This window comes from Bubalus bubalis, chromosome 2 (genome assembly GCF_019923935.1).
Source record: "Bubalus bubalis isolate 160015118507 breed Murrah chromosome 2, NDDB_SH_1, whole genome shotgun sequence".
Lineage (NCBI taxonomy): Eukaryota > Metazoa > Chordata > Mammalia > Artiodactyla > Bovidae > Bubalus > Bubalus bubalis.
In genome coordinates this window covers 22990273-23007384 of record NC_059158.1, presented here as the reverse complement: position 1 = coordinate 23007384, position 17112 = coordinate 22990273, and the positions used below count along the sequence as shown (strand labels likewise).

At 38.1% G+C, this 17112-nt stretch overlaps 1 protein-coding gene across 1 annotated transcript; it reads left to right on the top strand.

Moving 5' to 3' along the window:
- Positions 1–14697: 14697 nt before the first annotated feature.
- Positions 14698–15655, top strand: LOC102388978 (olfactory receptor 2G3-like). Its single transcript, XM_006056123.4, has one exon. The coding sequence runs from the start codon at positions 14705–14707 to the stop codon at positions 15653–15655; it is 951 nt and encodes a 316-aa protein (XP_006056185.4). The 5' UTR covers positions 14698–14704.
- The last annotated feature ends 1457 nt before the right edge of the window (positions 15656–17112 follow it).

Here is a 17112-nt window from a genome sequence, read left to right as displayed (position 1 = left end):
GGAGAAATGTGAGCCATCCTCATATAGTCCTTCAGATATTGGGAACTTTTAACATCATCTATTTCTGGTTTTTCCTTTCACTTATGAGGATCACAGCTAAATTTCCTGAATAAAATGGTGTGAAATTTTCTTTCAATGACATCTTGAAGTTACCAATTCTAAATTCTTCTTATTCTCTTCTCAGAAATGTTGTGTCTCTATTTGGTAAAGATTCTATGAATAAATAAATATTTATATTATGTGCACATGTATTGTATTATGCTTTCATAAGTCTGGAGTTAGTGCTCAAGTGATTAACTAGAGACAAATACTCATTAATGATAATGATACTGTTATGAAAGATCTGTTTTCTCATCACAGAAGAAATCTGCCTCATCGTGGTAGAGCTCACATCATAGCTGCAGATATGGGGGTTTACCTGAGACCTTCCTATTGCTCTCCAGGTCTCACACTCAATAGTTCCTAGGCCATATGTGTTCTATGCACAGTTTATATGAAAATGAAAAGGTTCACTGAAAGAGCCACAATTACCTAAAGTTTTTCTTATTTGGAGGATTGTTGATTCCAGTTCATTCACTAGAGGAATCTGGGATTAAGTACACCTGGGATTTTCCAGATCTCCTCTACCCACAGGGAAAGCTTCCAAGGGTTATGAGCCATGAGATGAGTATTTCTCTTTCATGTATGTCTTGTCAGCACAAAATACCTCTCAATCTCTTTTGATCAATTATTTAGCTTTATATCTGGAATCTAAGTATATATGCAAATAGAGCTTTAAGTGTTGTCATTAAATGTGAATATTTAATTTGACAAAGTAAAGAGATATCTTTACAAAAAATGTCTTTTGTCTCTGATATGTTATTCACTTTTACAGATAATATAATTTTATAGAATTTGCAAAATTGTTTTTCCTCATATTGAATATAACATTTTTATCTGTTCCAATAACATTCTTTAAAATATTGACTTTTTCCCATATATTCACAGCGGTTATTTATTTATAAAATATTATCAAGATCCTTCAGTCAGTTCAGTTCAGCTCAGTTGCTCAGTCATGTCCGACTCCTTGCAACTCCATGGACTGCAGCATGCCAGTCCTGTCCATCACCAACTCCCAGAATTTACTCAAACTCATGTCCATTGAGTTGGTGATGCCATCCAGCCATCACATCCTCTGTCATCCCCTTCTCCTCCCACATTCAATCTTTCCCAGCATCAGGGTCCTCACCAAACTGAGTCAGTTCTTCACATGAGGTGGCCAAAGGATTGGAGTTTTAGCTTCAACATCAGTCCTTCCAATGAATATTCAGGGTCGATTTCCTTTAGGATGGACTGGTTGGATCTCCTTGCAGTCAAAGGGAATCTCAGGAGTCTTCTCCAACACCACAGTTCAAAAGCATCAATTCTTCTGTGCTCAGCTTTCTTTATAGTCCAACTCTCACATCCATACATGACTACTGGAAAAACAATAGCTTTGACTAGATGGACCTTTTTTGGCAAAGTAATGTCTCTGCTTTTTAATACGCTCTCTAGGTTTGTCATAGCTTTTCTTCCAAGAAGCAAGTGTCTGTTAATTTCATGGCTGAAGTCACCATCTGCAGTGATTTTGGAGTCCCCAAAAAATAAAGTCTGTCACTGTTTCCCTTGTTTCCCCATCTATTTGCCATGACGTGATGGGACCAGATGCCATGATCTTCGTTTTCTAAATGTTGGGCTTTAAGCCAACTTTTTCACTCTCCTCTTTCACTTTCATCAAGAGGCTCTTTAGTTTTTCTTCACTTTCTGCTGTAAGGGTGGTGTCATCTGCATATCTGAGGTTATTGTTATTTCTCCTGGCAATCTTGATTTCAGCTTGTGCTTCCTCCAGCCCAGCATTTCTCATGATGTACTCTGCATAGAAGTTAAATAAGCAGGGTGACAATATACAGCCTTGATGTACTCCTTTTCCTATTTGGAACCAGTCTGTTGTTCCACGTCCAGTTCTAATTGTTGCTTCTTGACCTGCATACAGGTTTCTCAAGAGGCAGGTCAGGTGGTCTGGTATTCCCATCTCTTTCAGAATTTTCCACAGTTTATTGTGATCTACACAGTCAAAGGCTTTGGCATAGTCAATAAAGCAGAAATAGATGTTTTTCTGGAACACTCTTGGTTTTTTGATGGTCCAGAGGATGTTGGCAATTTGATCTCTGGTTCCTCTGCCTTTTCTAAAACCAGCTTGAACATCTGGAAGTTCATGGTTCACGTACTGCTGAAGCCTGGCTTGGAGAATTTTGAGCATTACTTTACTAGCGTGTGAGATGAATGCAATTGTGCAGTAGTTTGAGCATTCTTTGCATTGCCTTTCTTTGGGATTGGAATGAAAACTGACCTTTTCCAGTCCTGTGGCCACTGCTGAGTTTTCCAAATTTGCTGGCATATTGCATGCAGCACTTTCACAGCATCATCTTCCAGGATTTGAAATAGCTCAACTGGAATTCCATCACCTCCACTAGCTTTGTTCATAATGATGCTTTCTGAGGCCCACTTGACTTCACATTCCAGGATGTCTGGCTCTAGGTGAGTGGTCACACCATCGGGTCATGAAGATCCTTTTTGTACATTTCTCCTATGTATTCTTGCTACCTGTTCTTAATATCTTCTGCTTCTGTTAGGTCCCTACCATTTCTGTCCTTTATTGAGCCCATCTTTGCATGAAATGTTCCCTTGGTATCTCTAATTTTCTTGAAGATATCTCTAGTCTTTCCCATTCTATTGTTTTCTTCTATTTCTTTGCTTTGATTTCTGCAGAAGGCTTTCCTATCTCTCCTTGCTGTTCTTTGGAACTCTGCATTCAAATGACTATATCTTCCATTTCTCTTTGCCTTTCGCTTCTCTTCATCAGGATCATCTAGATTCTACTGGATTTAATTCTAGAGCCTTGTTAGGCATACTTGCAACATGTGATTCTTTTATAAGTGTGGCTTTTGAATATACTTAATAGAAGCTAATCCTAATGAATCGTTTAACAAAGATCAGAAACTCTAGCTGAATATAATACAAAGTTAAATGGAATGGTCAAAAAATATTCAACCATATTGGAGAAGAAAAACATGATGAAGTCAGAAGCCATTGATAAGGTACACTTAAGTGTTATCTCTGTAAACTGTATTTCTCTATTCATAAGACAAACTTTGGTTAGTATTAATTTGTGACCCTATGTCTATGGAATTCTCCAGGAAAGGATACTGGAGTGGGTAGCCTTTCCCTTCTCCAGAGGATCTTCCCAACCAGGGATTGAACCCAGGTCTCCTGCATTGCAGGCAGATTCTTTACTGTCTGAGCCACCAGGGAATCCCAATAATTATTATTGTAGTAATATTCAAAATAAATTATTTCATTTATGGTTTAGGGCAGCCAAAGGTCTAATAAACAATATGATTACCCAAATAATTTAAATTCTTATTATTTCAAATAGACATCACATTTTTAAAAAATAATAAAAATGACACTGTTATGCCCAGTGTTGCATGTATTTCCTTTTCTTTGTGCTTATTTTCCTGGGGGTAAGGGGCTTGACATTTGCCTCCTCATTTGTCCATCTACTAAATAGCCTATGTTGAAGTCCAGCATAGCTTCATCTCCTCTCTTGAACTTTCTTCCCAAGAAGTTCTCTCCCTTACCCCCATAATAGTCACTTACATGCCCTTTCCACTCTGTGTTCCCACCACTCTATAACTGCTATTTGAACACTTACACTACCCCAAGGACAATTAATTGTTCATGTCTTCCTGAGCATAGTCTCAGACACAGACGCAGAGTGAAGAATTTTATAAATGTTAAGCTTTACTCTGGCTGTCCATATATTCTGCCCATTGGCACATATTCTGTTTTCTGAAGTTAATTATGGATAAATCTCTCTTCCTCAAATATCTCAAATGTTATTTCTATTTTTCTCTCAATCTGATCATCATTATCAATCCCTGAGAAAATATTCCTTGTTCTTTTCGTGGACGTACCACAGCTTAGCTTGTTCTTCTGAAATGTCATCAACCGAAATTCTAAACAATTTTTTCCATGACCCAATCAAAAAATGGGCCAAAGAACTAAATAGACATTTCTGCAAAGAAGACATACAGATGGCTAACACACACATGAAAAGATGCTCAACATCACTCATTATCAGAGAAATGCAAATCAAAACCACTATGAGGTACCATTTCACACCAGTCAGAATGGCTGCGATCCAAAAATCTACAAGCAATAAATGCTGGAGAGGGTGTGGAGAAAAGGGAACCCTCTTACACTGTTGGTGGGAATGCAAACTAGTACAGCCACTATGGAGAACAGTGTGGAGATTCCTTAAAAAACTGGAAATAGACCTGCCTTATGATCCAGCAATCCCACTGCTGGGCATACACACTGAGGAAACCAGAAGGGAAAGAGACACGAGTACCCCAATGTTCATCGCAGCACTGTTTATAATAGCCAGGACATGGAAGCAACCTAGATGTCCATCAGCAGATGAATGGATAAGAAAGCAGTGGTACATATACACAATGGAGTATTACTCAGCCATTAAAAAGAATACATTTGAATCAGTTCTAATGAGGTGGATGAAACTGGAGCCTATTATACAGAGTGAAGTAAGCCAGAAAGAAAAACACCAATACAGTATACTAACGCATATATATGGAATTTAGAAAGATGGTAACAATAACCCTGTGTACGAGACAGCAAAAGAGACACTGATGTATAGAACAGTCTTATGGACTCTGTGGGAGAGGGAGAGGGTGGGAAGATTTGGGAGAATGGCATTGAAACATGTAAAATATCATGTATGAAATGAGTTGCCAGTCCAGGTTCGATGCACGATACTGGATGCTTGGGGCTGGTGCACTGGGACGACCCAGAGGGATGGAATGGGGAGGGAGGAGGGAGGAGGGTTCAGGATGGGGAACACATGTATACCTGTGGCAGATTCATTTTGATATTTGGCAAAACTAATACAGTTATGTAAAGTTTAAAAATAAAATAAAATTTAAAAAAAAAGAAAAAGAAAATGGCAGAAGAATGAAGAGGTTTTACCTTCATTCCTCTGGACTCTTACCTGTTTATTAGCATCATCTGAGCTTATGCTCATATATTTGTTCATAACACATTATTGTTTATTCCTCATTAACATTTGATGCCAGAATATAAAAAAAAATAGTATGCTTTTTGAGGCTCCAAATTATTATGAACAGCAGCAAATGTACTGGGGGCATTCATCAAAGAGTATGTATAAAATGTGTATTTTTGCATATACATGAACCCATCTACACTCACAGAAGCACACACATTGAAATCCATACTGAATAGCATAGAAATGGGTATTCTGGATATATTCTATCTGGGTTCAGCTCCTAGTACAGCCATCTAAACTAGGTTCAAAATTAAAATTTTCTTTAATATCTGTTTCTCAATTTTCCCATTTGTAAAAAGGTGTGATAATAATACCTCCCTATTTGGGTTGCAATGAAGAGTAAGTGGGTTAATTCCCTTAAAAGCACTAGAAAAATGGCAAAGTACTTAATAAGTGTTAGCTTCAGCAGTACCTATATATAATACAGGCACACTGTCATGATAAATTTACCTTCATATACACTCTCTCTTATCTTTCTGTATGCAGGTCAAGAAGCAACAGTTAGACCCGGACATGAAACAGTGGACTACTTCAAAATTGGGAAAGGAGTATGTCAAGGCTGTATATTGTCACCCTGCTTAATTAACTTACATGCAGAATAAATCATGAGAAATGCTGGGTTGGATGAAGCACAAGCTGGGAATCAAGTTTGCTAGGAGAAATATCAATATACAGATGAAATATCAGATATGCAGATATCTGCCATAAGACACCACCCTTATGGCAGAAGTTGAAGAGGAACTAAAGAGCCTCCTGATGAGGGTGAAAGAGGAGAATGAAAAAGTTGGCTTAAAAGTCAATATTCAAAAAACAAAGATCATGGCACGTGGTCCCATCACTTCATGGCAAATAGATGGGAAAACAATGGAAACGGTGACAGACTTTATTTTCTTGGGCTCCAAAATCACTGCAGATGGTGACTGCCACATGAAATTAAAAGATGCTTGCCTCTTGGAAGAAAAGGTATGACAAACCTAGACAGCGTATTCAAAAGCAGAGACATTACTTTGCCGATAAAGTTCCACATAGTCAAAGCTATGGTTTTTCCAGTCATCATGTATGGATGTGAGAGTTGGAGCACAGAGAGGGCTGAACACTGAAGAACTGATGCTTTTGAAAGGTGGTGTTGGATAAAACTCTTGAGAGTCCCTTGGACTGCAAGGAGATCCAACCAGTCAATCCTAAAGAAATAAATCCTGTGTATTCTTCGGAAGGACTGATGCTGAAGCTCCAATATTTTGGCCACTTGATGCAAAGAGTTGACTCATTAGAAAAGATCCTGATGCTTGGAAAGATTGAAGGCAGGAGGAGAAGGGGACAACAGAGGACAAGATGGTTGGATGGCATCACTGACTCAATTGACATGAGTTTGAACAAGATCAGGGAGATGATGAAGGACAGGGAAGCCTGGAATGCTGCAGTCCATGGAGTCACAAAAAGTCAGACGTGACTGATCGACTGAACAATAACAACACATTCTCTCTTGTAGAATTTGATGTCACTATCCATAATTAGCCCCCCTGTTTATTATCTTCATCTCCATTTCATGTTTTTCTATTCATTTTCCATGATAAAAAGAGAAAAGCGAAAATACATACGTACATAAAAATGCCACCTAAATGTTCACAAAATTCAGGGTCAGTTAAGAAAATAAGATATCAGAAGTAGTTAAGGTCTGTGAGTGTTTTTCAATATTTAAACTGATAAATAATGATACTCTGTCTAGAAATAAATGCTAAATCATATAGAAATAAATACATAGATCTCACTGGAGGTAAGGATACAAGCAACTGCAGTCAAATTCTCTTCTCTGTCCCTGTCACTTAGAATAATGCCAAACCAGATAATATCTGATTTTTTTCATTACACTTCTACTGTTTTCAGGATTTATTCTATGCTGACCTTTGTCTGGAGACCCTGAGATCCATATAGTAGAGGTCAGATTTATGTACATACAAAGAAAGTTTAATTTCAATCATTGTCTAGAGAAAGAGAGTAAGATGCTCAAGGACTTCCCTCGTGGGGCTCAGTGGTAAAGAATCCACCTGCCAATAAAAAAGACGGGTTCGATTTCTGGTTCAGGAAGATCCCCTGGAGGAGGAAGTGGCAACCGACTTTAGTGTTCTTACTTTGGAAATCCCATAGACAAAGGAGCCTGGCAGGCTACAGTCCATGTGGTCACAAAGAGTCGCACACAACTCAGCGACTAAACAACAATCCATTTATTGCTTTGGAACTCAGTGTGATGGCTGACTCACACAGCAGCTCACACAGTAAGGATAAGGGTCTCCTTTGGGGAGCAAAATTTTAAGTTTGTGTGCCTTCTCTTTACCCTGCAAAGCCTGGCTTGGTACCAATAGTCTTCTGTTTACTTTTCCTAAGACAGTGCTGAATGCTCAAGTTCGTGTGTTTTCTCCCAGTCCCAGAGTTGGATCAGCTTTCTGCACAAACTCTGCAGTCATCTGCAAAGTCTTGCCTCCAGTGCGTACATGAAGCTGGCCACTGGCTAGAGAAGTGTGTGGGTGAGGCATGCCGAGCCTCTGGATACCCATGGACCCTTTGAAGGATCTTCAGATAAGGCATCCTCAGTGACTCAAGGCCAGGCTTCCTAAGGGGGTCCAGAACTTACTTAGTAGGATCCCTGTCTCTTTGATGCATGCCAAGAGCCCTGGCTGCTGTTCTCCCAGCCTTTTCCTACCCACTAGTCATGCTACAGCCCTCAGTATTCTAAAACAAGTGGGTCTCTTTGGCAGCATCCCACACTGCCCAGGAAGCTGGGCACTCACTCCCTTGTCTCCCTTTTCCCCATGGGAGAAATCACAGGCCAAGAGTATCTCTCTTGGTATGAACTGGGCCACCACGGGGGAGAGGTGACACAAGTAAAGTGAAACTGTTCTTCTACCTTTGTCATACCTCCATCCTCAGAATCTCTGGATTCCTGGAGTTCCATAAAGAAAGTCTCAAAAATACCGTTATTGGGGGAAAGATGGTAGAAAACGTCTATTTCACCAATTTGATGATTTCACATTCTGTTTACACATTATTTTTCTGATATGCTTTAGTTCTTTGTGCATGTTTTCCTTTACCCTCAAATTGTAATGATCACTTTTAAACATATTTTTATACAAACTATGAGAAGATATTAGACTGTTTAAATGTTTTTATTTATTATTTCCTAGCTCTCATGCTCTTCTAAGTTTTTAAATAATTTATAATTTGGTTATTTTGTATCTACCAGTTAATCTGTTCATGAAGGATTATTAACTTAATTTCATCTGCATATAATAATGCCCTTATTTTTAATCTATCATAGTTTATTTATATATATATGTATAGCAATTTCACATATTTGTATGTAATGTCTTCTATTAGCTTGTTTTTTGTAAGACATAATAAAGTGGGGCCAATTTCAGGATCCTCTCAGAGTCATAAGTAGGTAAAAAAGTTTCCTTTATCCTCCTCTGTCTAACTTCAGACATTTTATAATTCAGTTCAGTTCAGTTCAGTTCAGTCTCTCAGTCATGTCCGACTTTTTGCGACCCCATGAACTGCAGCACACCAGGCCTCCCTGTCCATCACCAACTCCCGGAGTCCACCCAAATCCATGTCCATCGAGTCGGTGATGCCATCCAACCATCTAATCCTCTGTTGTCCCCTTCTCCTCCTGCCCTCAATCTTTCCCAGCATCAGAGTCTTTTCCAATGATTCAACTCTTGCATGAGGTGGCCAAAGTACTGGAATTTTGGCTTTAGTATCAGTCCTTTCAATGAACACCCAGGACTGATCTCCTTTAGGATGGACTGGTTGGATCTCCTTGCAGTCCAAGGGACTCTCAAGAGTCTTCTCAACACCACAGTTCAAAAGCATCAATTCTTTATGCTCAGCTTTCTTTATAGTCCAACTCTCACATTTTATAATTACTCTCCATAAAATCCATGTTCATTGTAAAATGTTGTTTAAATGTCCCTGAAAACTTGTTCCACTATCATCTTTACACAAGATGTTCACAGCATTACTCAATAAAATGTTTTGTGGACAAATAATTTGGGGATATTCTGGAAGAAATATAATGACAATAGTCATTGCCTTTACCATACCAGTGTACTTCGTGGATTTCTAAGGAGTGTATACGCTGAGTTTCTCAAACTTATTTGACCAGAGAAACTTTTGAAAAGTTTTGGAAATGCTGGCCAAAGTAAATGTGTTACTACCAAGTCTTCTATTGGAGTCTCCTGTCCTATTGGCATGCTTCAATTTGTGTCACATGTACATGTATTCCACTTCTGAGGTCTTGATGATTATATAGTGATTATTTAAACATGAAAGTAATGGTGATAACTGCATGGAAATCACGCCTCTATACATATACTGGGATTCCCTGGTGACTCAGACCGTAAAGCGTCTACGTGCAATGTGGGAGATATGAGTTTGACCCCTAGGTTGGGAAGATACATACACTGTGCTGAGAGTGAGAACTTCATTTTCACTTTTCTAAGATCTTATTTTAGCATGTACATTGGAGTCTATAAGTCTTCAAGACTGAAGATCTGTGTGATCAGAAGTAGTTCTTTCCATATAGTTTTCCTATGAGACCTTTGTTCTTGGTCACTATCGGGCTTGGTATTAATTGGGCTTGGTATTAATTGTCCTATTAGGAATATAGAGTCTCTAAGGTTCCATTCCAGACTTGATATCAATTCCTGCTATAGTAACAAACTTTGGTTTATTCTGGCTCCAGAAATAAACACTACCACCTCAGCTTGGACTTGGAATTAGAGATACTTATTTAGAACCCTGTGGTTTGGAAAGCTCATGCATAAGCATCACTTTCCTGGCTTATTTAACTAGTTAGAAGAGTGAAGGACAAAATTTTCATAGGTGAGGAAATAATGAGAACCACATATTTTCTCTTGCTTATTTACATATTCTACAAGTTTTCTATATAAAGACAAAATAATAATTACTTTCTACAGTCGCTCATGTCAGTCTTCCTCAAGCCACCCTGGCCAATAATAACTCTCCCAGCTTTCATGTCCATTGTGTATAACGTGTTTTCATTTCTGAACATCATTTTAAACTTACTCTTACTATTTTAGAAGGGAGTTCAATTTGAAGTAAGCTGTTTGTACAGATCCTTTAATTTTGAAGAATGTACATTCAGGATGGGTAAATGCAGAAACAGAAAACAAAGAAAGTGTGCTTTCTCTACATTTGGAAGAATTTCCTTCTCACTCTTAGCTTTCTTAAATTATTTCCACTTATACAGTTTGTTAAGGTATTGAAGATATGAACTCTTCTGATAAAGTCATACATTTGGATTCATACATATATGTATGTTTATGTTGTGTTTCTATGTGTGTGTTTTTCCTCCCCTTAGTCTTGGAATCATTTTATTTTTTCAAGATTGGTAAAGAATTGAAGAGACTCCATTCATATTTAAATATATGCAGTTTAAAATGTGGGATGCAGTAAACTGTGATGCTCATGCATTCTATTTTCCTAGGGACAAGTTTCATGAATGGCACTGGGTTAATGAGTGAGTTAAATAAATATGGGCATCATCACTGTATCAGAAGAAATACTTGGAGATTTTATCTATCTATCTATCTTAAGAAAACCCCCTAACATTTCTGGGAAGTATATTTCAGAACTTTACATTTTTAAAAATGAGTCTTCTGATATTGCTGCTGATGACATTAAAATTCACTGACTAAATAATGAGGGGAGTTGGTGCAGCAGTTGAATAACATAGGTCCTTTGAAATAGATACTTAGTTTTTAGATTAACATTATTATATGTAACTATGTTGCTTTATGTTTAAATATATGTTTTAGACATGCTTTTTGCTAGTTCAGGGGAAGAGTGGTTTAGTAGAATTAGCAAAGTTATTAGTTTATTCAAAACATATTTATTTGGCTTTGACTATGTTAAAAAAATCTGTGTGCTAAGGATAATACAAAAGACATTTAAGATAGATATCTTAGCCCATTAAGAGGTTACTTTCCATTTTATAACACTTGGCATGCTTAATGAAAAAGGTCCTTATGCATATTGACACAATATTACAAAGTAATTCAGGATTTCAGAAGACAAGTGTATTGTACAGTAAGGATGAGAGTGCATCTTAGAATATGTTGATATAGAGATAAACATTAACAGGTAAGTAGAGTTTGTCAAGGGTGAAAGAAGTGGGTTCAAAGACATTCAAAGGAGGAGACTTGGAGTTAGCAAGCAGTTTCAGTACATATAACTTTATGGAAACAGAGAGATTAATTTGACCAGAACAAGTTCTAAATGATGGGACATAATTCTGAAAGCAGAAAGGGAAACTGAAACTGGACAGAGCCTTAAAGTCAATTTTACATTTTAAGAAACAGAAGTTGTATCTTGATAAATATCCCATTGTTGTATGATTCTGACAATCATGTACAGGAAGGTAATGAAGAATACAAACCAAAAGATATGAGATCATCTAGAATGTGTTGCCATCTAGGATGATATGAATTAAAAAGTCTTCTTAGAAAATTAAATGAAATAAGAATATATTGGTTAAAATGCATGAATGTAATCATCACATTCAAAATTAAATTTGGGTAGTTATGTTATCCAAATGATGAATACAATTGATAGAATATTGCAAAGTGAAAATTTTTTTGTCAGGGAAAGTACTGAAGGTTTCCAATTATAGCAGAAATAAAGAGCCTCTTGATGAAAGTTAAAGAGGAGAGTAAAAAAGCTGGCTTAAAACTCAACATTCAGAAAACTAAGATCATGGCATCTGGTCCCATCACTTCATAGCAAATAGATGGGGAAACAATGGAGACAGTGACAGACTTTATTTTCGGGGCTCCAAAATCACTACAAATGGAGACTGTAGCCATGAAATTAAAAGATGCTGGCTCCTTGGAAGAAAAGTTATGACCAACCTAGACTGCATATTAAAAAGTAGAGACATTACTTTACCAACAAAGGCCCATCTAGTCAAAGGTATGGTTTTTCCAGTAGTCATGTATAGATGTGAGAGTTGGACTATAAAGAAAGCTGAGCACCAAAGAATTGATGCTTTTGAACTGTGGTGTTGGACAAGACTCTTGAGAGTCCTTTGGACTGCAAGGAGATCCAACCAGTCCATCCTAAAGGAAATCAACCCTGAATATTCATTGGAAGAACTGATGCTGAAGCTGAAACTCCAATATTTTGGCCACCTGATGTGAAGAATCGACTCACTTGAAAAGACCCTGATGCTGGAAAAGACTGAAGGTAGAAGGAGAAGGGGGCAACAAAGAATGAGATGGTTGGATGGCATCACTGACACAATGGACATGAGTTTGAGTAAGCTCTGGGAGTTGGTGATGGACAGGGAGGCTTGGCATGCTGCAGTCCATGGGATCGCAAAGAGTCGGACATGACTGAGTGACTGAACTGAACTGAGGTATGTCCAAGCTGAATGACTTAGGAAGATGTGTGACAAAGCATCAAAAGTAGAATTGAATCATGCTTGACATTCTTACCCATTCAACTTTTTTTAAATCATCAACAGAGATATGTATATATAGAATTTTCTCTACAAAAAATTTTCAGCTTTCATACTTCTCTGTAGATGACATCCAATTTTTCAAGAAATAAACCTATGACCCATTATTGACACTTCCTTCTCACTTTCTGCATCCAGAGTCTCAAGTTTGTCTAGACTTAGTCTGTAGAGTCTGTCTAAAAATATAAATCTTCCCTGCTACCACCAAGCCATTTGTTTCCTGAAGTACTGCAACAGCCTCCTAACCAGTTTCCTTGTTTCATTCACTACTTGTCAATCCATTCTGCAATCTGAGGCCAGCTGTTTTTTAAATACAAACAACATGAGCACAAAAGAATTGATGCTTTTGAATTGCAGTGCTGCAGAAGATTCTTGAGAGTCCCTTGGACAGCAAGGAGATCAAACCCGTCAGTCCTAAAGGAAATCAACTTCAAATATTCACTGGAAGGACTGATGCTGAAGCTCCAATACTTTGGCCACCTGATGCAAAGAGCCAACTCATTGGAAAAGACTCTGATGCTGGGAAAGATTGAAGGCAAGAGGAGAAGTGGGTGACAGAAGATGAGATAGGTGGATGACATCACCAACTCAATAGACATGAGTTTGAGCAAGCTCTGGGAGATAGTGATGAACAGGAATGCCTGGCATCCTGCAGTTCATGAAGTCATAAAGAATCGGACATGAGTTAGCAAATGAACAAAAAGAACCTGTCAATTATTGACTCCCTCCTGACATTCATTACTCCTTGACCTGTTTATAAATCCCTCAAAGGCTGACCTCTAAAGTGCTTTGGATAAATACAAATCTCAAACATTTCTCTTGATTATTTTGTTTGCTTACTATTGCAGTCTAACCATAAGACACTGTGCCCATCATGTTCCTTATTCAGCAATATTTCTCAGATATTTCTCAGCTCCTCAATGTTTTTTCGGTTTAAAGCCTTACCAAGCTACTTCCTCTGCTGAAAATAGTCCTTTCTTATCTTATCCACTAGTAAGCTCTTATTTGCTCTCTACTTCACTTGCCAAAAAAGGCTGTCATTTTTTAAATGTACTGCACCTTTATCTCCTTTCCAAAAATGTTTCTTGTCTCTTATCATCAAATTCTTCAGCAGCGAGTCTGCAGTTGCTATGAAATGAAAGTGTTATGAAGTTAGTGACATATCACAAAGGAATCAAACAGACTTGATATTCTGCTACTATATAATACAAAGTTATATAAAGAAAAATTCATAATATTCCAAAAAGAATTTTATGAAATAAATTAAATTTTTGAGAAGTTTGGGTCCTTTAATTAATATAAAAATAAAATATCTGATTAAAAACAAAATGTTTTTAATGAGGTGCTAAACATTTACTTGCAACTTACAACAGTGCTTCCCTCTGACAACTCTGTAACACCATTTAAACTAGACTACCCATTTTTTTCATTATGAAAAAATATTGGGAGAAAACTATTTACATAGATGGTATCTAATAACTAGTTAAAACTCTATGATGATTAGGTTTTTTCACATTACCCTTAGCATGACTTTGAGAATTGCATGTGTTACTGTAGAGTATGGAAATAATTATATAATTTTTTCAAAAAATATTCTTATTGCTATTTTTATTATTGACAACTGATAGAATGTCTACAAAGATGTTTTTTGATTGGATAACATCTCCTTATTTTCTTTAACTTACAAGCTTACAGGATGTTATTGGGGAATAAGAGTGTGGATTTATAAGAAAAAATGAAACACTTGGGAGAACGGAGCAATAATTAATGATTAATCATTTCTTATATGGTCCACTTTATGTCATCATATGTTTAATAGTTTTCTGTAAGCTCTTGCACACTTTTAATTTCCTCCTAGAGACAAACGGTTCTCTCTCTTTCCCCAAATGCCACACCCCTCTTATCTCACCTTCAGGATCAGTTTCTCCCAACTGTATTTCTGATCTTAACTGTTTCTCACTGACTTCTATATTTTCACATGTGCCTCTCTCCTTTTCAAGAGCAGGGTGATGACAATGATTAATGAGAGTTTGGCAGGGGATTTCATACTGGTGGGCTTCTCCGACCACCCACAGCTTGAGAAGATCCTCTTTGCGGTTGTGTTAATCTCCTATCTCCTGACACTGGTTGGCAACACAGCAATCATCTTGATCTCTTATCTGGATCCCATGCTCCACACACCCATGTATTATTTTCTTACCCATCTCTCCTTTGATGACCTCTGCTTTACCACCAGCATTGCTCCCCAACTTCTATGGAACCTCCGTGGTCCATACAAGACAATCAGTCCTACAGGCTGTGCCATTCAACTCTACGTATCCCTTGCACTGGGATCCACTGAATGTGTTCTCCTAGCTGTCATGGCATTTGATCGCTATGCTGCTGTTTGTCGACCACTCCATTATGCCACAGGTATGCACTCACGACTTTGCCAGTCTCTGGTAGGAATGGCATGGTTGAGTGGAGTGGGCAACACCCTAATTCAGGGCACCATCACCCTTCGGCTGCCCCGCTGTGGGAACCACAGGATTTACCACTTCATCTGTGAAGTGCCTGCCATTGTCAAGTTGGCCTGTGTAAACATTCATGCCAATGAGGTCCAGCTCTTCATGGCTTCCTTGGTGCTTCTCCTCCTCCCTCTGACACTTATCTTGATCTCATATGGATGCATTGCTCAAGCAGTAATGAGGATCAGGTCAGCTCAAGCCTGGCGAAAAGCCCTTGGCACTTGTGGGTCCCACCTCTTGGTAGTAACTCTCTTCTATGGAACCATCACAGCTGTCTATATCCAGCCCAACAGCTCTTATGCCCACAGTCAAGGAAAGTTCATAACCCTTTTGTATACCATTGTAACTCCCACCCTTAACCCTCTCATTTACACTCTGAGAAACAAAGATGTAAAGGGGGCTTTAAAGAGGCTGGTACAGAAAGATAGGGCACAGCAGAGTGAGAAACTCTGATGAGGTAAAAGTATAGACATGGCCTGACTAAGGTTGAGGTGCTGAAGGAAAGATGTACCAGAAGGCATTATCTGGAGACAGCTTCACATATATGCTGCAAAACCAAACCTGCAAGACTTTCTAGAGAATCCATAAGCCTGAAATTGCTTTCTTTCATTTCCTTCCTTAAAGTACTAGAGGATAAATGGTCTAAACAGACATCTTTGTTATCTGTCAGTCAATAAATTACAAGCATGACTTACTATTTCCAAAATCTCTGTGGCTAATTTTCTTCCCTCTCTGCCCTTTCTCTTAGGTAAGTCTTGGCTTTGCCTTGTTAAATTAAATCAATCTATTGGTTGGTCCCTTTGTATAAATAAACTGTGTGATACTCACGAGCTAGGTGTTTTTAAACCTAGTAGTTTTGCTACTACTACTACTCTTTAGCAGCTTATTTCTGGTGGTCTGGTGCAGTATTGCCCATCTGGATCCCACCCTTGAACCAGTAGAAGCCTGTAGCTTGAAAATCCACCTTATCTGCACTTAACTCTTTGACTCTGCAACGCACCATCCCTTGGCCATTCTGTTTAAGTCTGCTGTTAAATTGTTTGTTTGTTTGTTTCTCACTCTTATAGTCTAATTTGAGTCGTTGTCAGGTTAGCTTTTCCTTGATATTTTGATTGTCCATAGAAATTGTGTCCACACTGGTGCCAGCAATGTGGATTTTGAGTTTTCATTTTGCATTTAGATGATTAAATGATTTCTATCAAGTGACAGATTATAGGATCCAGTCCTTGCCATGTGAAAAGTGACAGGGCATTTAAACCTAATTCATTTCATTTCATGAGTGAGTGAGTGTGTGTGTGTCTGAGGGTACCAATATTTCTAGCAGTTGTATTTCCTGATATGGGAGAGATATAGGGTTGAGAGGTTTTTAGTCCTTTGTCTTTCTGACATTTGAAGGATTCCTCTCTGTGTGCTTTGTGTTTGCCCCAGTATGAGTGTTCCTATATCTTAACAGTTAGAACATTTTTTCCTCCTCCCAACACTCTGATTTTTTTAAATACATATTCATTGTCAGTTCAGTAATTGTCAGTGTCAGCAAAAATGGAGTTTGTATATCTTGATATGCCACCCTCTCTTACATGTATTTTTGGCTTTGTGTGTTATGTGCTCAGTCGTGTCTGATTCTTTGCAGCCCCATGGACTATAGCCCACCAGCCTCCTCTGCCCATGGAATTCTCCAGGCAAGAATACTGAAGTAGGTGCCATTTCCTACTACAGGGTTCTTCCTGACCTAGGAATTGAACCTGGGTCTCCTGAGTGTCTTGCATTTTTGGCTTTAGTAAAGTTTCATACTTAAAAGCCTTAAACTAAAAGGAAACTGAATCCCTAACTTCTCACATTTGGATTTCTTTGATTGGTTTGCCAAAACTTTCAAATGATTAGATTATTTTAAATCAGTGTTCTTTCAAGAC